The 24,397-nt window shown below is 42.4% G+C and overlaps 1 protein-coding gene across 1 annotated transcript; it reads right to left on the reverse strand.

Annotated features, from left to right (window-relative positions):
* Positions 1–2,454: 2,454 nt before the first annotated feature.
* On the reverse strand, positions 2,455–24,321 carry atp8b2 (ATPase phospholipid transporting 8B2). Its single transcript, XM_086112707.1, has 29 exons — positions 23,269–24,321; positions 20,798–20,868; positions 17,408–17,466; positions 17,182–17,295; positions 15,912–16,010; positions 15,743–15,804; positions 15,378–15,450; positions 15,113–15,183; positions 14,956–15,035; positions 14,719–14,877; positions 13,140–13,228; positions 12,843–13,039; positions 12,158–12,278; positions 11,930–12,017; positions 11,735–11,769; positions 11,481–11,640; positions 11,212–11,400; positions 11,000–11,115; positions 10,673–10,825; positions 9,805–9,916; positions 9,627–9,732; positions 9,367–9,556; positions 8,484–8,667; positions 7,623–7,846; positions 7,454–7,537; positions 6,962–7,207; positions 6,712–6,850; positions 5,899–6,029; positions 2,455–4,901 (listed from the first exon to the last, which is right to left on the reverse strand). Exons 1-29 carry the CDS (start codon positions 23,448–23,450, stop codon positions 4,350–4,352), a joined length of 4,086 nt encoding a protein of 1,361 aa, XP_085968833.1. The 5' UTR covers positions 23,451–24,321; the 3' UTR covers positions 2,455–4,349.
* Positions 24,322–24,397: the final 76 nt, after the last annotated feature.

The following is a 24,397-nucleotide window of genomic DNA, read 5'->3' on the forward strand; positions in this document are numbered from 1 at the left end:
GCCAAAATTTGGTACCCAATGACAACAACCCTTCCACTTGAATTGGTAGAAATGTCCTGTTGTGATTGAGAAGGTTCAGATGACATATCCCTTTCTCCGACAGGAACTGGTGGAGAAGATCGAAGCCAAGAGCAAGAAATGACAACGCAGAGAGAATTAAGAGTGTCATGACCTTTAATGTGTTGTGTTGATATTTTATTTTTTTTTATTAAAAAAAAAAAAAAATAAAATGTTTTATGCTATGATTTATACATTTGAGAGGTGACGCTGGGCTGGCTCCGTGGCCCACTGGTTAGTGCATTGGAGTGGGAACGCAGAAGTTCAGGGTTCAAATCCAGCTCCGGCCTGTTGCGCTTGCGTGTTCTCTTCTTGCTGGCATGGGTGTTGTCCGTCCACCCTCCCATCCATTTTCTCATCCCCTTGTCCTCACAAGGGTCGGGGGGGTGTGCTGGAGTCTCCCCCGGCAGTCTTCGGGCCATCGGCAGAGGGGAGGGGGCACCATCACCCGGCTGAGAGCCAATCAAGAAAACCATTTGCACCGGGGTTTTTTTCGGCTAAAAACGCCTTACTTATACATGGTCGTTTTTTTTTCGGCCAAAAATGCCTTTTCGATATACATGGTCGTTTTATTCGGCTAAAAACGCCTTACTATACATGGTGGTTTTTTTCGGCTAAAAACGCCTTACTATACATGGTGGTTTTTTTCGGCTAAAAACGCCTTTCTATACATGGTCGTTTTTTTTTCCGGCCAAAAACGCCTTACCATACATGGTCGTTTTTTTCAACTAAAAACGCTTTACTATATATGGTCATTTTTTTCGGCTAAAAACGCGTTACTATACTTGGTCGTTTTTTTCGGCTAAAAACGCCTTAATATACATGGTCGTTTTTTTCGGCTAAAAACGCCTTACTATACATGGTCGTTTTTTTTTTCGGCTAAAAACGCCTTACTCTACATGGTCGTTTTTTTCGGCTAAAAATTTCGTCCAAATTTGCCTTACTATACATGGTCGTTTTTTTCGGTCAAAAACGTCTGACTATACATGGTCGTTTTTTTCGGCTAAAAACGCCTTACTATACATGGTCGTTTTTTTCGGCTAAAAATTTCGTCCAAAAACGCCTTACTATACATGGTCGTTTTTTTCGGCTAAAAACACCTTACTATACATGGTCGTTTTTTTTTTTTAAGTTAAAACACCTTACTTTACATGATCGTTTTTTTCGGCTCAAAACACCTTTCTATACATGGTCGTTTTTTTTTGGGCTAAAAATGCCTTACTATACATGGTCGTTTTTTGGGGCTAAAAATTCCTTACTATACATGGTCGTTTTTTTGGGGCTAAAAATGCTTTACCAACATGGTCGTTTTTTTTCGGCTAAAAACGCCTTACTATACATGGTTGTTTTTTTTCGGCTAAAAACACCTTACTATACACGGTCGTTTTTTGTTTTTTTTTAGTTAAAACGCCTTTCTATAATATACATGGTCGTTTTTTCGTCTAAAAACGCCTTTTTTTACATGGTCGTTTTTTCAGCTAAAAACACCTTACTCTACATGGTCGTTTTTTTTTCCGGCTAAAAACGCCTTACTATACACATGTGCTATTAAATGTGTAAATGTGAGAGTGCTCTTGATAGCGTCTGCTGTCATGGGTCTGTCTCAGTGACGGACTGAGTCTGCTGTTGTCTTCTTCTCTGGTCAAAACAGTGTCCCCTAGCAGATACTCAATGAATTGCACCTTATTAAAAAAATATTAATTCTGTGTCTTTTATGCATTTTTTTTCATTTTTAAATTATCCTGCGGGCCTGATTGAACCTCGCGCGCGCGTGTGTCTGTGTGTGTGTGTGTGTGTGTGTGTGTGTGTGTGTGTGTGTGTGTGTGTGTGTGTGTGTGTGTGTGTGTGTGTGTGTGTGTGTGTGTGTGATGAATGGAACTCCGCATCGGTGTGCAATTGTAAAACAAGGCTGTGTGTTGAAAAAATAAATCTGAAACTGCATTTAAGGGTGGCTCAATACTGGCTTGCCATATACGGGCCGGAGTTGTAAATTGATTTCTGGCCCAAATACTTCACTCCACAACTGGCCCTCATCTGGTTTGCCAGAGTCAAGCCAGTGCCTCCTTTGCCACTCCTGGGCCGTGTTCGGCCCACATGCATTATGCCAGTGCCGACTCAAGGCCAGCTGTGCCAGCTTCATGCCGAATCCTTTTTTGTTTGTTTGTTTATTTGTTTTGACTGAGAAATTTCCTTGCGTCCCAAAAACGCACATTATTTGGAACTGCGCGTCCCGTGGGAAAATTATGCGTCTAGGACGCGGGACGCAGAGGTAACGAGATGGCTGAATCTCTAACCATTCTCTGAGTACTACTATTATTACCACTTCCACTAATACTACATTAATTCATTTAATACCTTCAACTTCACAATAATAATAAAAAATAATTAAATCAACCATGATTTTAAACTATGTATTATCAATATTCATTATAACAAACATGAGAAAGCATTCAGCAAACATAACTGGAATCGAGCAAAAGGACTCCAAATCCCAACGGCCAAACCCGAAAGTGAACTGCCGACATTATTGACTCCAGCTGTAACGCAATTAATTACTTGGTTCAAACAAACATTCTAGTGCGACCGCACAAATGTGACGACTGTGCAAAAATAACTAAATAAAAGACACCACTGTTACAGAAAGGCTTTACACGCTATTTAAACTGCCGATCGCGAACGGAACGAACCGTGATTGAAACTAACTGTGATGCTGCTCTTTACACATTGTACTGACCGTCAGTGACAACCCCGCCCCTCATAAAGCGCCAGACAAAGTTATCAACGATGGTTTCCCTGGATGGATTTTGTTTGATTTCTTTGTGATTTTTGCAGTCCTCTGGCCCACTTTATACCTGTGGACGAAGGATTAGGGGCTCTAATCCCTCGTTGCATCCGATGACCGGCAACCCAAGGCCAAGGACTAGACTCCGAGGCCAAGGCAAAGGACCAAGGACTTGACTCTGAGGCCATGGACCGCCCTTCGGCTGTTCCTCGAGCCGGTCCTTGGTGAGGACCGGCTCGAGGAACACATCACTGCCAAATTTCCAACTAAATCAACTTTTCAAATGTGAGCTTCTTTCTCCAACTTCGAAACCGTACAGTCCGCTTCCTGGAGTCAAGTGCTGTTGAATAAACATATCTCCAAAACATTCTGTCTTGTTTAAAATCATATAATGCTTAATCCTTAAGATATGTACTGTATATATTTAAACCACTCGATCAACTCGACACACCGCAATCGAGGCATGAGAACGCCTGAACACGTTTCACTGATAACGACTGATGAAACGTTTAAACGTATATTTCAGAGCGTATGTCGTATGTCGTCGACACACAAAAATGAGCTCCCACATCCATTAGTCTGTTTGAGTTTCAACTTGGCTTTCCATTACAAGCCAGGCAGTCATTAAATTTAGATCACGCTGCTTTAAACACATCAATATGATGCAGCCAACCAAACAAAACAAACACAAAAAAAAAGAAAACCCAAAGTAATGAGTAGATGTGTGGCACGACGATAACTTGCGTTGTTCTCATTGAGAACTAATGAGCTGCATTTTTCTGTTGGCTTATTACGTGGATGCTCGCTTGAAATATGCTGTTGCCGCCTTTTAGGAGGGGTGGGCCGCCTACTGGCAAACACCCATAACGGTTTAAAAATTTAAAAACACATTTCAAAATCAGTTGCATAAAACTGTATTCATTTCTTCCCCGCAGTCTGTCCTCGTAATTTTACATCATTCTTCTTGGCTGCGCTGCTACCACTACGTGTGTGTGGGTGTAAAATTTTTATAATTAATACTATTTTTTGTCAAATCAGATTTCTTCATTTGTTGCCATGTCAATGTAATCTGCCCGAGGCCTTCACAATCAGGAGAGCTGGCCAATGCAATTGAAACGATAAGAACCAATCAGATTTCAACTTTGTCCTCACAGGGCCAGCTAGCTGGCCCACTATACCGTCAGCATTTTTACATCCTCCGACTGGTTGTTCATCTCGAATAACCTCACGCTAGTGATCTGTACCTTATAATACATTTAACAAGAACCATCTCTGGTGAGTATGGCGTGGTCTTATTGAACTATTTTATGCCTTTGTCCAGTTACTAGGTAAATAGAAATTCTCAACTGCTCAAGATGATGTAGGTGGCTGTTACATTTTGCTTTTGGCTAGTATCAATGTCTTGTCTGATTAAAACATGACAGCGTTAGTAATAAGAGGTGGATTAAAGTCCCGGGACCAAACGCACGGCCCGCCACCGCTTTACAGTATCATCAACAATTAGAGGATTTCATGCATTTCTACTTCCTGTTTGTTTGAGTCCTCTTTTGTCATTATTTTTTTCTTCACATTCTTTTTGAGCGGTTTTCTCGGCAACAGAGGGTGAGCCTGTGCTGACGGCTCCTTCCCGAAAATCCTCCGAAGCTTCCACTGAAGTGGAAGTCGTGGGAATCATCCGAGATTCTTGGACTGTCTCTACCTCAATGGGTGCCTCCTGTGAGCACCCCAAAACAGAAGAGGAGTGAGAGAGCGCAGGAGTGCACTCCCCCGACGTGCTGGGGGGCGTGTGAGCGTGCTTCTTTCTCCGCAGGGTTTCGATCCAGCTGGAGCTTTGTCTGGAGGCGAAACTGGCCAGAGCCAGAGACGACAGACGCATGTTCTTCCCAGAGGTGATCAACTCGCCGAATCCCTCCTGGTGAGCGAAGGCGTAGCCGGACCGCCGGGAACCGCCCCTTGCGCCCAGCCGGCCCTCTGAGACGCTGCCCGCACTGCGCCAGGTGGATACCACGCGACCGCCCGCTGGCCTGCGCTTCTTTTCACACATCAGCTGAGTGTGGCGGACCTAGAGAGAGGAAACCAAAGGTGTCATTGGTTAAACAATTGATGGGAAGACAACTTTGAAAAAACAAATCATCACATTAAATTCTAATCGCTATATTGAGTGGAATTTTTTTTTTTTTTTAAACAGCCTTTACATTATTTTTCTAAATCGCTCATCCGTATTGAAGAGGCAAACTATTTTCAAACGGGCGCTTCACTTTATTTGCAGATTGGTACCATCAAACTTACGCAAAGACATTTTTTCATACTTGAAATGTCTCATCAACTTTGTATGCATGTTTACACTCTTTCCTTTAACTGTTTTCCCTTTCGTTTTCTCCTCTCGAGAGACACCCACTTGCTATTTCAATGTTTTTCTTCCTGTCACAGGGAAATTTATCCCACACTACTGTTGCTGCATGCGTTCTCTTGGGGGGGAATATGGCTTCTGCGTGTCAGTCATTGTGTCGTCTAAGTCTTGCTCAAATGATCTCAAAGTGCAACGAGATGTGGAAAAGGTAACTAAAAGACCCCCCAAATTCAAAACAATGTGCATTCGGTGACACTTTGGTGGTGCGCTACAAAGTATATTTTTTGTCTATTTGAAATGAGCCTATTTTGAGGGCACATCTGTATCTTATGCATGTCAGCGACTAGAAACACAGGCTTACTGAGTGGTACCATCAACATATTTTTCCATCCATTGGCCTGCTTTAAAAGGGAAAAAAAACACTACAAAAAGAGAGGATGTTCTTCACATCAAGCTGAGGGATCTAGATGAAGACACATTGACTGCAAAGGCCACAAGCTGCATTAAAAGCTTCTTCTGTCATTACAGTACACTGATTTTGTCAATATTTGCAGCCTTTTTACAATGCGTGAGGTCAGTCACAGCTTTGCTCAACCATGAAAATGCTCGTATAAGCTCAGAAAGGTTCTGCAGTTCATCACGGGTTGAGAAATTTGGCGTTGAATGCATGAAGCCACACTACTAACGTGAGTGTTCTTGTTTTTCTCACCGTGTCTGAGAGCTGAGGTTTAAGGTCCAACTTGAGGAAGCGGAATGCCAAAACTGGAACTATACAGATTACCGTGGCCAGTGCAATCGTCAACCACACGACTGGTTGCAATAGTGTGCTCTGAGCACTGCCTGTACTCAAAAACACACAAACAAGCAATTGCTGAGCCTCAAATGGTAAATATGTACTGGAGACACATGTTACAAAGCGGCGTTCCCCATGGCTCTCTCCTAAGTCCATTTTTTCCCCCGGTTTGCACACGGTCTTATAATGGGTCATGTGGTTGTTGTGTACAAAATCAAGCAATTACATTTAAGCTCGTGTTCACTGAGTCAGCCATAATAAATTTCATTTGTTCTATTAGAATTTTCTCAACATTAAAAAAAAAATCTTTCTAACCGCTAACACTGACTGGAATTTGGAATTGTTCTCAACTCACTCTACTTTGACTTCCCAGTTCCAGGGGAGGAAAGCAACAGCCCCAAAGCATGAGGCTGGCACTATTATGCTTCACGGTCGGTGTGGTATTCTTTTGATGATGAGCAGTGTCATGTTTAGCTACCACAGATGCATTTTGGCCAACAAGTTCAACCTTGGTTAAAAGGTTTGGGAAAAAAAACAGTTAAGTCTCCCAAATGGAATATGTGTTGCGGTCTGATGACACCAATGTTGAACCTTTTGACCGCAGACTGATGCAAAAACATTCAACACTTACTTTACAGATACTGATGAAAAAAACCCAATAACACATTTTTGGGGGGGTTACGGTTTCTTTCTACTGTGTTTGTGGGTGGAACAGCATTGTGGACCGACCTACAAAATGGAAGTGATTGGGGAAGCTACTGAAGAGTGTCTGACTGTGCACGGCAAACATGATGGTAAAGTAGCAGCCTAACGAGCCCCACACAAACACGTGGTTGAAAATGGTCCAGAAGCCAGTGTCCAGTGAGATCTAGACAATCCCAAACATACAAAAAACAAGACAAGGATGGTTAGAACACACTTGATGATGACATATAGCCGGGGGCAGCACCCGCATGGAAAATTCACACCATCGGCTTACCTGTACACTCACCACAATGACCAGCGCTGTTGCCGTGGTGACAGCAAAGGTCTGGTAGTCAGTGAGAGGCTCTCCATTGTTTTGCGAGGCGTCGGCTAGGATGGCGTAGGGGACGAAAAACAGCACCACTGATGTGTAGATGCCCTGGGCGATGCAGATGAAGAACTCTTTCTTATTGAAGAGCAGATTGAATTGGCCAGGCTCGTAGAGCTTTGGATACTCCAGACTCCTTTGATCAGGCACGTCCTAAAATGCAAAGAGGCAAAGAGTGACGACAACAGACAGTTCAAAGAAATCATTAAGATTTTCTCTAACAAATTTAGGTTGCAAATATAAGTCGGTGCTTCTGATAGTATAGGCAAGCAGAGATGGCCTTGGTTGTATTTGTCGAAGCTCAATGCTTAACCCTTTCGGGGGATAGCGGGTACTACAGTGGACAGCTTACCATGTTATCAGGTTACAGGGTGCATGAAAGGGCTCATGTATTAATACCTGGTCAAATATGCCCATTGCGAGTACAGGCAGAGAAGTGTAGACAATGTTGTAGAGCGTGATGAAGAACTGATCATATACCGTCTGCAAGACAGAGATTGATAACCGAAAGTTGTTCTCGTTCCACGAGTCAAGACTTGTCGGCAAAACAGAAGCTTTCCGCTCTGACCTGAGCGGAGAAGCCGCAGAAGAAGCCGAACCAAAAGTGCACCATGGTGAAGGCAAAGTTCTTGTAGAAGAAATAGCACAGGAAGCGGCACATGCGTAGGTAGGACCATCGGCCGTGTACCAGCAGAAGACGCTGCAAGAAATGGAACTGGGAGAAGGAGTAGTCACTGGCCAGCACGGCCTGGATGCCCTCTTGTCCTGAGATACCGACACCGATATGAGCACCTGGAGGAGAAGATTTTGGATCAGCATGATTCTGGTCCTTTGTTTTTTGTTTAAAGAGAAAAGTTTTTAAGAGAGGCCACTTGTCACTGTTCATTAAGACAACACGACTTTAAATAGTTATCACGATGCCCAAAAATAAGACCTACTGTATGTGGAACCTTAATGCAAATTGTACCTTGAATGACAGAATGCACTGGAAATTTTAATTACCGTATGTTTTTTACTGCCAAGTACGATTACACATGCATGTACCTGCATGTACATGCTGACAAAACAAAACAAAACAAAAAAAAAACAGTGACGTAACACTTACAAAACAAAGTCGATTGCAAGAACACAACACATTGGGTTACTCAGTTATCTCAACATCGAGGGAGCATGAATTGTTTGTTTGTCACGGGGGCTTTTAGATGGTCAAAAAAAACCAAGTTCCCAGTACGATGAGGCCATAACGTACACTGCAACATGTATTGCCACACAGTCTGCCTGGCTTTTCGTAACAGCGTGGTCGAAAAACACGTGCGTTACCGAGCCTCTGTTGAGCATGCGGTTGCCTAAAGGTGGACACTGGCACCTCAACTTCTCTTTTTCCTTCTTGTTCCCTGACTCCCTGTTACCGCTCTTCCTTCCAACTTACTCTTGATCATGCTCACGTCATTGGCTCCATCCCCAATGGCCAAAGTGACGGCCCTCTTGTATTTCTTTACCAGCTCCACCACCTGAGCCTTTTGCAGCGGCGTAACGCGGCAGCAAATCACCGCTTTGCATGCGCACGCCGTCGTGATGAACTCCTCCTCCATGTCAGCTTCCAGTGCGTGGGCCTTGTTGGATGACAGGAGAGAAGCCTTTGTGTAAATCTCTGCAGACCAGTGGTTCTCAAATCATAAATTAGTATGTTGTGTCATTTTCTGCGTTTTTATTGAAAACGATTGAACGTCATCGCTGTGATCCTGCTTTTTATGCCGACAGAAAGCGAGGCCTGCAGATTCATTTGATAGCACATGTCATTGGGCATGATTTTTGTTGTATGTTTGGAGGTGCAAAATTACTTTTGTTCGTTTAGAAGAAAAAAAAAACAAGATTTGTTTACTGTAAGCACACCGTTACACCATCCATCAATCCATTTTATGATCTGCTTTATCCTCACAAGGGTCGCGGGGCATGCTGGAGCCTATCCCAGCTGTCTTTGGACAGTTGGGACACCCTGAACCAGCTTCCAGCCAATCACAGGGCACACAGAAGAACAACCATCCGCTCACACTCACACTTAGGGACAATTTAGAGTGTTCACTCAGCCTGCCATGCATGCTTTTGGAATGTGGGAGGAAACCGGAATATCCGGAGAAAACCCACGCAGGCCCGGGGAGGGCATGCAAACTCCACACAGGAAGGCCGGAGCCGGGATCGAACCCACGACCTCTGCGCTGTGAGGTCAACGCACCACCGGGCTGCCACTGTTACCCTGTACATTAATTTAGAGTGCACGGGTGTACCTAATGATATGGCTTTTAAATGCCTACCAGGCTGTGGCCATTGATGATGAGGGCGAAATCTCCAGAGATGTTGTCCATGCGGTTGGAAGGAGGACATTGCGACTGCTTTCCTGCGCCTCCGAATTTCATGAAGCAGACCTCTCCACATCCCTCGACCACCTCCTCTCTCTCACCGTCTTTTGTTTGCGACAGCGCAATCATCTGTTCTCTCGCACTCCTACAGAGGAAAGAAAACATCGGCTTGTCTGTGTCATAGAACGTCGAAAACGTAAATTCTTAAGTCTGACCTGAGTTCCTGCTTCACTCTCTGGACACTGTGTCCACTGATGATAAAAACCTGAGTCATATCATCTGTCAGCATCTTGCACGAGTAGCCAATATTGACTGCCGTCTCTGTGTGCGATAAAACTGGAACTTGAGCGGATCCTGGAACTTTCTTGAGAGAAATCACCGCTTGTGTCCCACCTTGCTTGTCTCCTGTAACGATCCACGTCTTGATGTTGGCCAGGGAGAGGAGAGCGATGGTCTCTGGGACACCTTCCTGCAGCTTGTCCTCTATAGCGGTACCTCCCAGCAGCTAAACACGCACATGTGCACATACACACACTGTGAGTTTTAATCAATTTGACTTCAACAGGATTCAAAAGACTGCTCAATCTCAAAGTAATAAGCAAAAGTTGAATTGAGGTTGGTTGTTGCAGATGTTTCAACTTTAATCCAAAAGGCTTCTTCAGTTCTAAAATCTCGGTCTGGAGGCCTCCGATTTATGTCTGATTTGTAGGATTCTCCTATTAATCCAATAATGGTTGCATATTAGGTCAATTGCTCTATTGGTAAGTATTGCGTAATGTTTATCACTTTGGTTTTCGACTGGCTCCATGTTTGTCCAGCTGTCTGTCCGTCCGGCCATTCAAATGACACCCCAGTGAGAGTGCACCTTGGACGGTTTGTCATTTGTCAATATGTTCACACCGACATCCGCACCCTTCAGTCCGAGCGGGAGTGAAAGTCAACGGTGTGAAGTGACAAAGACGAAAATGTGTCCGGTTGCAGGAGTGAGGCAAGTTCACTTTTTGCGCAAAGTTGAAGTTCCCTTGAGCAGTTATGGCAAGAAACAGATGATGTGGCAAATAGCGAACTACACCATGGCCTGGCTACCAAAGAACTTTAGTGAGGCTAAGTGAACCATGACTCATCATACCTGCTACACATGAATGAAATGTTCAGTATCTCGCTCAAGGAAAGTGGAAAGTATCCATTTGAGAGACAAACACCCTGTAGTCGTACTCGATTCATATCAGATTGGCACAAAAGTCTAACCGAGTGGACTGACCGTCATGTCTTGTTCTATTTGCTCATAGGCAGCTGACAACAAGTCTTCTTCTTTGTCAGCACATTGGTGGCTCTCTGACCATATCTCCCATTGCTCCTCTGTCAGGTCCCGGTAGGCCAGAGCCAGTGTCCGCAGCCCATTAGCGGCATACTCCTGTCGTCATAAAAAAAAAGAAAAAACAGGCAAAACCTGAATACACTGGCACGAAGGACACTTGAAAATATGTTTGCATTGGCGGCTTTGCCATTGTGACAGTAGATGGCAGCACAGGTACACGCAGGAGTCTACCCACAAAGAGGTTGACTGAACCTGTGGTTGGCGACTCACATTGAGGTGGTCTGAGGTGATATTGATCAGGTCCTGCTTACAGGGGCGGAGCCTTTCCAACAACACAGTGTCAGCACCTTTGCAGTACAGACGGATTCTGCCCTCGGGGTTACGGACTGACAAACAAACAACCGAATGAAAACATTGGGGATCATCATGCTTCGTTTTGTCTATCCAATCCATCCATCCATTTATCCATCCATCCGTCCCACCAATGACAGACATCCTCTTGCGTGCGTTGTTAAAGTCCAGGATGGCAAGGAGGGTATAGGTGACGGTTCGCCCCATCTCAGTGGTGGTGATGGTCCCCAGCGTTCGAGAGCGAAATACAAATCCAAAATTTCTTGCAGCTGTCACAAGAGCACTTTCGTCTGGAGACTGGGCTTTGTAGACCAGCTCTCCTGGACACATACAAACTCAAAGGGTAAAATGTCATGGATCACTTATGCCAGATTCATCGTGTTTCGTCCTGGGTCCTCACCCTCGCTCTTCTCCTCACTCATGACGGTGTGGCAGAGGGAGAGCAGACGGAAAAACTCTTGAGTGTGAGAATCTCCCACTTTGACCGACTCCAGCAGCGTGTCATCATAGAAACAGAAGTCTGGGTCTGCTAGGAGATTGAAAGGAGCGAAGTCCAACCTCTGGAAGAGAGTCAAGATTATTGAGAGTCATATGTGCATTTTTTACGTTTAGGGACTTTTTACGTACTGGAGATTTTTTGGTGGGGATACTGACCTTTGGCTGCCGCCCCAATGGATCTGCTACCTCCCCTAAAAGTGACACAAATGTGATATGTAGAAATAGAACGTACTGTTTTATATTTAAGTATAATGGACAATTGTTGGCTTGATGCTATGGTAAAATCTGATGGCAAAAAGTCATACACTGTATTCGGTAGAATGCATTTTGCATGTCTGAGTGTCAACTCACCATAACTGTGGCCATTGATGGAGCACTTTTTGAAGCTCATGATGTTCTGTGTGAGTGTCCCAGTCTTGTCACTGAAGATGTACTCAACCTGAATGAAATCATTTCTGTTTGAAAATAACTAAAATGTTGCAGATTAACTGGGTCAAACACCAGAGCATTCAAAGAATAATGTCAAACATTGACTCCCTCCACACTTGTACTACACTCTGCTTTGCTGCGGAAGCCCACCTGGCCCAGCTCCTCACTCAGTGTGGTGGTCCGGGCCTCGGCTGCTGTGTTGCACTTGGAGCAGAACATGAGCTGGTCCCAGTTGATGAAGTAACTGTGGCCCAGTCTGATCACCTCTACACTGTTATGCACACACATAAAAAAACCTCCAAATGTGATTGATTGTATTTTGCTTTACTCATGTAAAATGATTACTTTCTTTTAAAATGTATTTTATACTCATAATATCACAGCTTCATTCTCATATACAATTGCAACTTAGTCACAAAATTAAGAATTATGATTGAAATTTTGCAAAGTACAACACAGTAGGAACATTACGTTTGAGTAAAATTACTCTGTACTTGAGAGCTTTTTCTTCTAATGCGATGGACCTCTGTATGGCGAATGGGGTATCTGCAAAGAGTTGACTTATAGCTCGGAGGGAAGGGCTGCGCCACTGTGGGAGTGGTCAGAACCAACTTCAGTCAGGGCCAATCAAAGTAGCTCCGTTCTTTCCATCTGATTGTGGCATATTAGTGTGTTTTCGTACTTGAGCTACTAACTCATCAAACTCTGACCTTAGTCTTGAAAAATGATGACATAACATTGTCCTTTAGTATTAGGACTTTTTGATTCCAAAATCAAGCATTATTATTTAAATGTTAATTTGTTGACATTATCTTACATGTAGGCTTTTCCTCACCTGACATACAGCGAGATGGGCACCACTGTATTGAGGATGATCACATAGGACCAGAAAGTGAGGACAGCGCAGAAGAGGAAACCATCCACGGGAGGATCCCAAGGTAGGTAATGTTGAAACAGTGTGCCCACCTCTCGCTCCCACACGGCATTGCCCACAGCCAAAACGATACCCATGCACACCAGGAAACCAAAGATCTGACAAGGAGAAAAATGAATGCCTTCAGACATGACACTAAATCCACTGAGATCATGTCCTCCAATAGCTGTCGGCCATGAAAGTGAGAAGGTGTCTCACCCAGAGGACCAAAGTGTTCATCAGACGGTCGATGCTGGTACGCTTGAATTTAGTGCGACCGCTGTTCTGCATCAGCTTGGTGTCTGGGCCTGGAAAGCAAACACATAAAATCGTACAAGCGATTCAATACTATCAATCAGTTTCGTATTGTACAAAAGGTAGTTCTGTTATTAGAAGAACAGGTCACCCGAGACAATTTTAATCAGGCGGGAATGTATTGACCACCATCCTAGCTGCGGCGTTACTTATTTTGCTAACGAGCTAACTAGTTAGCTAGAAACCAATTTGATATTTAGTTAAATAGCTGTCTAGCAAGCATGTGGGCTTTTATAATAATTATAAAACATAAATATAAAATAATTATAAAACAAAGCTGTTTCTTCTCTGACTGCCTTACTTGTTAGCTTTTGATTAAGCACATTAGTTGTCTACTTCACTAGTTACTTAGCTGGCTATTCAGTATTAAAGTGCCCAAAGCAATCCATTACTTAGTTAGCTTGGGAGCTTATTATGTTTTGCTAATTAATTCCTCAACAGAGTGTATTCTTATGAATAAGGTAGGAGGTTAAATGACCACTTAGCTCATTAGTTAGTTAACTACTTAGTTAAATTCTTATTTAACATGACTGCAAAAACTATTGAACTGATGAACGTTCATTAGCTAATTAGCTAGACAGTTACCTAGTTTGTATTTGCATTTTAGCTTGTTTTCTAGTATTAGCCAATTGTATTCTAATTGCATACTTATTTTCTTCTTATGTAGCCTTGTTATCTTCTTTTGTAATAATAATAATAATGATACATTTTATTGGAAAGGGCTTTTCATCATACTCAGACACTTTTCAAGAGCTTAAAAGAGAATAAAAATGTACACTTAAAAGACAAGAATACATGATTTACAAACAACACATTTAGATGAACAAAAAAAGCAAAAATGGGTAAAAGAGATTAAAAGGTGTTAAAAGCATTGCGGAACAGGTGAGTTCAAGAGATGATTTGAAGGATTGGAGGTCAGTACAGTTGCGGATGTGTTGTGGTAGTGGTAGAGTGTTCCAGAGGGTGGGGGCGGCGACAGAGAGCATATGTAGTTATGCAGCATAACTAATGTAGCATAACTGCACAAACAGTCAACCGATTCCCATTTCCACAACCCAAGGGAATGAACTAATATTTTCAAGTCATTTAAAATGTGCTGTGGCAAATGGTCGGACATTTTCCGTAAGTGATTTTGTACAGGACTTCGTCAACAAAAGAGTCACAAACTAGTACACTTAATCCCTATTTATCGCTAGGAATATGTTTAATTCAACCATGTTTAAATGCCGTTTCAGCACATGTAGTACATTTTTATGACTTCACACAAAAAATACAATTTGCAAGCATAAAATGTGAAGTTCAGTGGCTGCTCATTTGTTGTGCTGATCAAATCACTAAAAACCGCAGACCTCCGTGATATAATGGGTGGGGGTAGATCATATAGTGGGGCCACAGTCCTGAAGCCTGAACTCTGTATTGACCTTTTGAATCTTGTCTTAACATATAGATTGAGTACATCACATGCCCAGAAACATGTTTCTACCTGCAAAGATGACCAAGCCGTAGCAGGCCTCTGTGTTGCGGAGGACACACCCTCGGAGAAGCATGTTCTGGTTGGCCAAAGTGTACTTTTTCTCCCGCCAGTACAACATCCCCCTAAAACGATCCAGCTTATTGTTGGGGGGCTCACAGACCACCTCACCTTCACACAGAGAGATGAACATCATACTTGAAAGGGGAGGGGGGGCACACATACATAAAAAGTCAGCTCAAAAGTCACCATTAAACTGAGCCAAGTTGTTGGGGTCCCCCAGTTCGGATGTCACAGAGACAGACTGGCGCACCTTCATGTTGGTCTCTCTGTAAGATATTTAACACTTCATAAAATGAATTATTGTATCTGCAGCTGACCGACAAGTTGCAGTGCGCTTACTGACCCGTCCAGTTCGGCTGTCTCGATGTAACAGAGACCATGAGGTTCACTGCTGGACAAAAGCAGCAAGTCAGCCTGCAAACAGAGGCGGATGTACAGAAATAAAACAGTAAATCAATCAAGGACATAACAGTTTGTTTGTTTTTTTGAATTGTCAATTAAGTATCAATCTAACAATATGTCCATTATTTTGATTTAGTGAGAACGGTTGCTAATATTTTGTCCTACGGGTACACATTTGAATCTCATGAGATTATACAGTTACTTACTGCCACAAATTGATTGTTCTCCAATTTGATGATGTCACCTACTCGGACATTCATCCACTTTTCATTCTGAAGCCTGAAACAGCAAAATAGGATACTTAAAAAAATAAAATGTAGAAATGTGTATTACCTTTCAGCTAGTATGTTTTTGACAGAAATAAACAGGCTGGACCCTTTCATGCTGCACAATATTACTTACTTCTACATAACACCATGATTTAAAAGACGCATTAGCAACACATTAAACATTCAAGACTGTCAAAGCTGGCCTTTTCGAGAGGGAAAGTAAAACTGAACAACTCAGATGTGTTTGCTGTGTCCATTGGAGGTTATACATGTACATAAATATCTCCATGTTGACAACTTACGAGCCACGGATGAGCACTCGAGACTGACGATTGTTCACTTGGTTGTCACTCCTGTGGCGAAACTAAAAAGCACCACCAAAGAAGAAGACAAATGTTAGCGTTTCACCCCAAAAGTCTTTTCGGAAATGTCTTTCAGTGTGACGTTAAAGCAAGACGGAGTTGTCCACACGTAGTCATCCGTTGCGTCCTTCACAGCGGTGATGCTCAGCACCAGAGCTAAAGGCACGATGGTGGTGAACCACGACAGGGAGGAGATCTGAGGGATCAACTGGATCATAGAGAGCATACACCACCGTGTTAGAATGAATGAGGAAACGCAATTTGGCAAACTTTGAACAGAGCATTTGAGTGGTGGTGAAAGTGTTTCGGCGGTGTGCGTGTGAATGCGTTTTAATCGTATAAGTATGCGGAAAAAAATAACAGAGTGTCGGAGACTTTCGGGGTTATGTATGTAAGAGTTTTTCAGTAGTGTATTAGCAAAAAAAAAAAAACAGTCATTCATTTGTGTGAGAGTGTTTCAGTTGTCTATAGGAGTGGAAAAATTCAGTACGAATGAGAGCATTTTGGTCATCACTGTTTGTGTTTGAATAGTGTAGTTTGTCCGGGGAGTTCCATTTGTGCATGAGAGTGTTTCAGTTGTGTATGTGAGGGAGAAAAAAAAATCAGTATAATGTGTGAGAGCGTTTTAGTCGTGTGTGTATGTGTGTGTGAGTGTTTCAATGTTGTGTGTGAGCGTTCCAGTAGTGTGGTGTGAAAGCAAAACAAATAACACTTGTGTGTGTATGTGCGAAACCATTTCAACAGTGTGTGTGTGTGTGTGAAAGCATTTCAGTAGTGTGTGAGACCTTTTCAGTGGTGAACATGAGCAAAGAATTCTGGTATTAGTGTGAGAGAGAGTATTTCATTCTTGTGTGATATTTCAATTGCCTGCGAGAGTTTCGGTAGCGTGTTAGCGCATTTCCATAGTTTATGTGAGAGCATTCCAATAGAGAATGGAAAGCAAAGAAAATTTCTGTTGTGCATGACAGAGCATATTAGGAGTGTGTCTGTGTTTCAGTAGTTTATAGAAGCAAAACAATTTTCACCAGAATGTGAGGGTGTTTTAGTCATGTGTGCGGGATAGCTTTTCAGTCATGTGAAATGAGGTAAAAAAATAGTTTTACTGGTCTTTGAAAACATTCCAGTAGTGTGTTTGTGTATGTAAACCGAAAGAAATCAGTAGCGAATGCGAGAGCGTTTCAGTAGTGGATATGAGAGCAATTAGAGTGCGAGATTATTATGACCCCGATGACCCTCGTATCAAACGGCGCTCTTTACGCTCATGACTCGAAGAGCAAAATCAGTAGACTGGGAAACCTCCACGGGTTTCTGCAATGAGCAGCAGGCAGCGGATGTTTAGTCTAAGTGTGACCCACTCCTCCTTCTTGGCTGCCGCTCACCTGAAGTATGAGCAGGAAGAGGAAGTAGATGTTGGCCACTTCCTGAAACTGCTCGAACAGGTTGATGGGCAGGAAGGTGAGGATGTTGTACTTTGATGTGGTGATGCAGTTACTCTTGTTGAATTTTGAAGGCGCACAAGGAAAGGACACACACACACACACAGATCAAATCCTGTATAGCACAGCGTAATGTTGTGTAGCAGGGAGAGAGAGAAAGAGAACTTACAGCATACTGCAATTTTTCATTGTACTCTCTGTCATTGGCCCTGACCCTTCTCTCCTCCTCTGCGGGAACACAACAGACACATTGTGCGATGTAAACATACAAATATTATTAAACACATGACAAGCTCATTTACACATGTAGACAAACAACCATAAACGTTTTAGAAGAACCACTTTATAATCCTGGACATTTAGTTGCATTTCATCCAAAACGTGCCGTGATGCTGAGATAGAACAAAATTCTTACGGCTTCGATCAGCGTCCTTAAATATTGATGAGAGCGCTTTTGAACTGAAATGACTCTGCAGAGCGCTTTACCTGTGTTGCTCCGAGGATAGGAGAGAATTCTCAGCACAGATTTGACTGATGACAACATGAGAAGCAACGAGGAGGCCACAGGAAGAGTCGGCACAACTAACGTGATTAACGAGCAATCCCATGCTCACACATTAATAAATGCGCTGCAGTTTTCGCCGTTTGTTCAGGCTTGACTCATAACCTGATGTCATTATCCCCGCCAGGCACGTGTCATTCAATCACAACTAATAATAGATGTGTCTTAGCAGTTCTGAAATATTATTTAGATGTGCCAATGATGACAAATTGTGGATTGATGACTGTTGCGGGAGTGGATGGATGTGGGGATGGACGAAGACAAGGATGGGCGCATGGAGGAATGGCTAGGTGAGTTTGTGGATGGATGGAAGAATGGATGAGTTGATGATGGAAGGATGGATGGATGAATGTTAGTTGACAGATGTGTGGCTGGATGGATGGATGGATGACGATGGATGGATGGGTGGGTTGATGTGTGGAAGGAAGGATTGATAATGATGATAGTTGATGGATGGTAGCTGATAGATGGAAGGATGGATGAATCAATGGGTGTGTGACGGAGAGATGGATGAAGAGATGGATGGCTGATGGACGGGTGGACGGATGATGACAAATGGATGGATGGATGATGGGCATATTGATGAATGAATGGGGGATAAATGGATGGATGGTAGTTCATAGATTTGTGGCTAGATGGATGGGTAGATGGATGGATATGACAGATGGATGGATGGTGATGACAGGTTGATGGATAGATGGATGGATGAATAGATGTGACAGATCAACTAGTATACAGTTTCTTGGAAATAATATGTGACCTTGGATAATGAGCCACATGATGTTTCACCATTTCTGAAGACAAACACATTCTTCTTTGATTCTTCTGTTCTCCAAAATACAAAACAATGACACACAGTAATACAAAAAACGATTTTTCTAAAACATTGGTCACGACTCAATTTTCCCCGTACCTCAGAGTTCCAAGTAAGCAGATGCCAACCCTCTTCCCGTCAGGTGCCAGCACCCCTTTCGAAACTCTGCTCTTCCTTTCGAACGCTGAGCGGTCACTTGAATGCATCTTGAGCAAACTGCCCATTAAGTGTTTAATACTGTACATCTGACAGCAGCGAAGGCATTCGGAGCCCCGACGCTGACTGCGATGTGAGAAGACGCGCGTAGAAATCCATAACGCTCCATTACAGACAAACCTGCCGGCTGACTCGGGAGACATAAGCGAGTCTATGGGTATCGATTCAAGATGAAAGACCCGATATCTAGAATGTCACGGAGAATGACAAATTTTGATCCTAATTGCAGTCAAGTGGCATTTTTATATGGAAAGAAATTTAGTGGGACTCCATACCACTTAACTGGGCTCCGAAACAATAGCAAAGTAGAATGCTAACGATTTCAGGAAGTCAGTCAGACAAAACGTGAAGGTGAACCACTCCAAAAAGAGCACCATACGCTCATTCATCTCTTAAATTACGACTTTCTATTAAATATTAATTTCCTATTGGGAGGGACTTTAACCCTTTCGGGGATAGCGCTTACTGCAGTGGGCAGCTTATCATGTTATCAGGTTACAGGGGGCATGAAAGGGTTAAAAATGTTAGCTGTTGATTTGTTTGATGCGGAATAGCTTTTCGGTCCTCTCAGAATTTTAGAATCCTCTGATGCTGCATCTTGGGATATTTTCACTTTGGGGTGTCCTCACGTTTGTTGCCAGTGGTTCAGGCTGAGCTTTAACACAAACACACAACGACTTCCATCATTGGCTTCCTGCTGCTTTTTTTGTGAGCGTGCGACTAAAATCATGTCCCACACATCCACAATAGCTGTAAAGCGAGTCAGGCGTCACAATGAAGAGTTGACTGACGGTCCAGAGGTTGGAGGAAGGGTCACACTGTTGCGATGTGTTCAAGCTGATGAATGAAGATGATGATGATGAGGAAAGCGATGTCACAGCCGGCGCCCTCAAATTGATCAGCGTCTCAGTCAGCAGTGGCAAATGGCAAGGTCGTTGACATTAATACTCACTGCCGTACACATCGCACAGAAAGCGGACCAAAGCCATCATCATCATCAACACGTCACTTCTTGACTCCAGCCTGTTCATGATGTGGCAATGCGCTGCAGTCTTTTCTTTTCACGATTTTACAACAAGGAAATGACCAAGGCAACCAAAGGTCTCTTTGCTGAGGGGGATCAAGTTGCGCAGTGGCTCAACCGGGCGCCACCGTGATGGACCATCAGGAACCCGTGTGGCACTTCATAAATTATTTTTGCTTTGTATTATACAGTGCCATGGCAGCAGCTATCGAATATTTTGATGTTTGGGTATCCTACTAAAAATTGAGATTGATTCAGTTATAAAAATATTTTCAGAACTTACAATAATTATGTACTACATTGTATGTCTTTAAGCCACAAAAAAAAAGTACCGTATTTCCCGCACTATAAGGTGCTTTGGAGTATAAGGCACACCTTCAATGAATGGCCTATTTTAAAACTGTTTTCCTATTATTCCATTATAAGCTGCATAGAAGCTACATTAGTGGCTGCGGTTGCATAATGCATCCAGTAGATGGAGCTACTCTAAAGGGAATACAATACAATACAGTTTATTTATATAGTGCCTTCACAACCACTGCAGCTGTGAAAAGCACCTTCCAGAACATTTAAAATAATACAACCAAGAAATCAGAATATTGATCCATATATAAGGTGCATCGGATTGTAAGGCGTGCTGTTGGCTTTTGAGAAAATTCAATGCTTTTGGGTGCGACTTATTGTGCGAAAAATACGGTACCTTGATGTAACGGACAATTGGCTCTAACAAAAGAGCCTTTCCCCCCATTCGTCCATTAAATTGAGATTTCACTGCAGTATGTACGGAATAGTTGTCCACACACAGCTGATATTATGGCTTTAGTCATTTTCGACTGCTCTATTCATAGATAGATGTGTGAAGGCATGTGTTGTTCCAGTTGCTCGCCGCCCTACTGAGGACACACATTATGGAATATAGCTCCATGGATTGTCTAGGGCTTACCTGGAGGAGGTTTCTTTGTAAACATCTCCGCACTGCTGCCTCCTTGCTTCTGCAATGGCCCATGAGAGTGTCTACAAGAGAAACACAGAACTTGCCGATGAGTTGATCGTTTGACTTAGGGAAACATTTAAAACATGGAAGGCTGTTGCGGAGATTCAAAACCAGAACCTCAGAACTCCGAGGCAGACGTGCTAACTCATAGGGCACCGTACCGCCCAGGAGGACGTCTCGTCGACTCTTCTGTCGAACGGATACTAACGCCGTGGCAGACGAGCCTTTAATCAATACTGCTGAGGGAGAGAGAGATTATCAGCTCCAGTTTCTTCTCTTGCCCGTGTCACTCTTTCGCTTCTCAGTTTGTCTTCATGCTTCCGCAACATGGAGAAAACCCAAGCTCCTTTAGTAATACGAGAGAGGATACAAATGTTGTGTGCCACAGACAACGTCCAGTTAAATGTCAGACATCAGGTTCAGAAATGAAAAGAAATTAAGAGAGCGAAGGTAAATGAGCTGCTACCAGCGAATTTGAAGTTTACAATCACTTGGAACAGGCCGTGTGAAAAATACAAATGCTGCTTCGTCATATCAAGGTAAAGACACTATCTGATCAGAACTAAAAGTCTTAAACTTAATAATGTTTGCCACTGCAAATTTATAGTGACACCTGCAACGATTCTTGACAAATTTTGTGTTGGCACAGTTTTTTGTGTCTGAATGGGGCTCATCTCACAAGATTTGCCATTTTGACAATTTCATCACCCTTTTCAATGAATGCATTCGATTATGCAGGGGTGGCCTTTTAAATTTTGCAAAACGAAAATGTATATTTTTGAATACATCTAATTAGATGTCTAATCTCAAAATAACAATTATGAAGTTAAGGCTTAATTCATTTAGCATTTAGCTTTTGTGAAGTAATCTCATTTCCACAAAGACTTCACTCCAGTTCCTTTCTGCTCAGATGTGTGTGCTCCACTCATGACCTTCCAGTTGTTTCTGCAGGGCCCACAGACGCGCGTGCGCGCGCACACACACACACACACATACACACAAACCCATATCCTTCCATTTCCATTTATATGGGAAATGGGCTTTGTGTTGTACAGCACTTTTTTTACATTCAAGGTACTCAAAGTGCATTAACATGGTCCCCCTCATTCATCTACTGGTGACGCAGGTCCAGGAGCAAAATGGGGGTTTAATATCTTGCTCAAGGGCACTTTGAACTATTGGTCATAGGTGCTCGCTCAGATTTTAATCCATAATCTGCGGGACGCGAGATGTCCACCTGAGCCATACTGTAATACATACAGTAGCTGTAATTGAATATACAGATATGTATTCAAAAAAAAAAAAAAAAAAGACAAAACATCAAATAATGCATTCAAATGGGCTATCAAATAGAGTGAAATACATTTACAATATCAAATTTTAAGAAGATGAAGTGAAATGAAAAAAAAATACACAGTTACAATACAAAATGAAATGGAAAATCCTACATACAATGAAATAATAAATAACAGTACATAAAAAAAATACAATTAAGTAAATGTAAATACCAAATTAAGGGAAATAAGTTAAACATACAACACGAGTGATAATAAGTAAATATGTTATGTTTAAAAATAAATATACTTGGTAAAATGTACCAGGCTAGGGGCTCTAATAAAAGCTCCAGAGGGGGAACAACGGAGCCATTTTTTGGGGGGTGATTGTGAATGACAACTTTAAAATATTACAATTTTCAAAAGGCCCGATGTGTATGCAGAGTTTGGTGAGCTTTCATGCATGTTTAGGCCCTCAAAATGTAATTTCTCGTTTATAGCAATAATAATGAAGGAAAAAAAGAATTATTTCTTCAATTAATCAATTCAACTCAAAACACAGACCACGCAGTGGTCGCTGCTCAGGCCTTAATTAAATGAAATACATATTTTAGGGTTTTAACACTCTAACACTGATGCTAGTCATTAGCATTTGGCTAAATTAATTGATCGAAAGCAGGTTTGTGGTTGTTTTAAATCCACAATGCGTAATTCTCTTTGTTTTATGTTTAGTTTGACAGCCTCTTCTTTGAAGAATTGTCTACTGTTGTGAAGTTGTGTTCACTGTACAACGCTCATATCTTCAATTTTTGCTCTCAGGTCAAAGAAAAAAAAAAAGAAAATCGTGGGATCAACAGCAAGCAACGTCAAGTCAGTTTCATCTCAAGGCAGCACTGTATCCGCATTGATGTGTCAGTCTTGTGTCACTTCTAGCCGGATAACGTCTTTTGTATTAAAGTGAAAAAAAAAGATGGTTATTAAAACAAACCCAACAAATTATTAATTGGTATTACTATCAAGCAAATCATGCAGCAGCAATAATGGACACACGCGCACAAATACACACAGTAGTGCTGAGTCCAGCAACAACATAAAAAAGTAGAACAAGGCTGAACAGGAAAACGTGACTGACTGAATCAAACGTACCTCCTCAAAGTTGGCAACAGTGAAATGTTTCCAGTGGAGGCATCCGCGCGTTTCCTCACTCTGCCTGAGGTCACCAAGGAGGTTGGTAGTTGTAGATGCCGGATGAGGATAATGGAGAATGGGAGGGGGAGAGGAAAAGCTGCATCCTTTTTCCATTTTCCTACTTGTTTGAGAAAAGTCATCCGTGATGTTGCTCTGCTTCACTTTAGTTTATCTAAACTTCCTTTTCCTTGTAGTTTATTCTTCGTGCATGTTTATTTACACATGATTTGAGTTTGTTTTTTTAAAATCCACTTTCCACTTGAAATGTCCTATTTAGTGGCGCCCTCTATTGTTCCATCAGCATAATGGAAGCGATACAGTGATATAACTTTGGTTTGAAAGATGTGGGTGGGGCGGGGTGGGAAAATTTTGTTGTGGTACACGCCCCTGAGTATTATTTTAATGCGTCAATCTAGTGTCCTCTGAAGGTTGTATGATGCAGGCTCCCCCTAGTGGTTCGTGAAAGAATAACTGAATTCAATGTTCCAACTCGCAAAGGGTCACACGGGCTCTCAGTCCCCCAGGGTGCCTTGTGGGTTGCAGGCCAAGGGAGGATAAACAATAGGAAACATTTTGGACGGATTCATTACATGAGAATATGCGGTTTTGTGGGAGTTAATTTAATATAGTTAAAAGTACCCGTTGGAAGGTTCCCAGAGAACTTTTCAACATTACTATCCACCCATCCATCTATTTTCGACACCTCTTATCCTGAACAGGATCACTGGGAGTTGCTGAAGCCTATCCCAGCTGACCTTGAGTGAAAGGCAGGCTACACCTTGAACTGGTCGCCAGTCAGTCACAGGGCACATGTCGAGACAAATGACCATTCACATCGTCACTGAGTGGGAACCGATCCCACACCGCCCGCACACAAGTGTGTACCACAACACCATCAGTGACATTATTAATGATACAATTTCCAAACAAATCTAGAATTAAAATATTTCATAAAACGTATAAAGTGGTATTCAATAAAATACATTTCATTAAATATTATTAGACAAATCTAATTCCGTTTTTTAAAAAATCCTTTAATAATGGAATTTTACAATTTGCTAAAATATTTAGAATAATCAAATTAATA

The sequence above is a fragment of the Hippocampus guttulatus genome, chromosome 6 (genome assembly GCF_054856545.1).
Source record: "Hippocampus guttulatus isolate MCC_2025c chromosome 6, RoL_Hgut_1.0, whole genome shotgun sequence".
Classification (NCBI taxonomy): Eukaryota; Metazoa; Chordata; class Actinopteri; order Syngnathiformes; family Syngnathidae; genus Hippocampus; species Hippocampus guttulatus.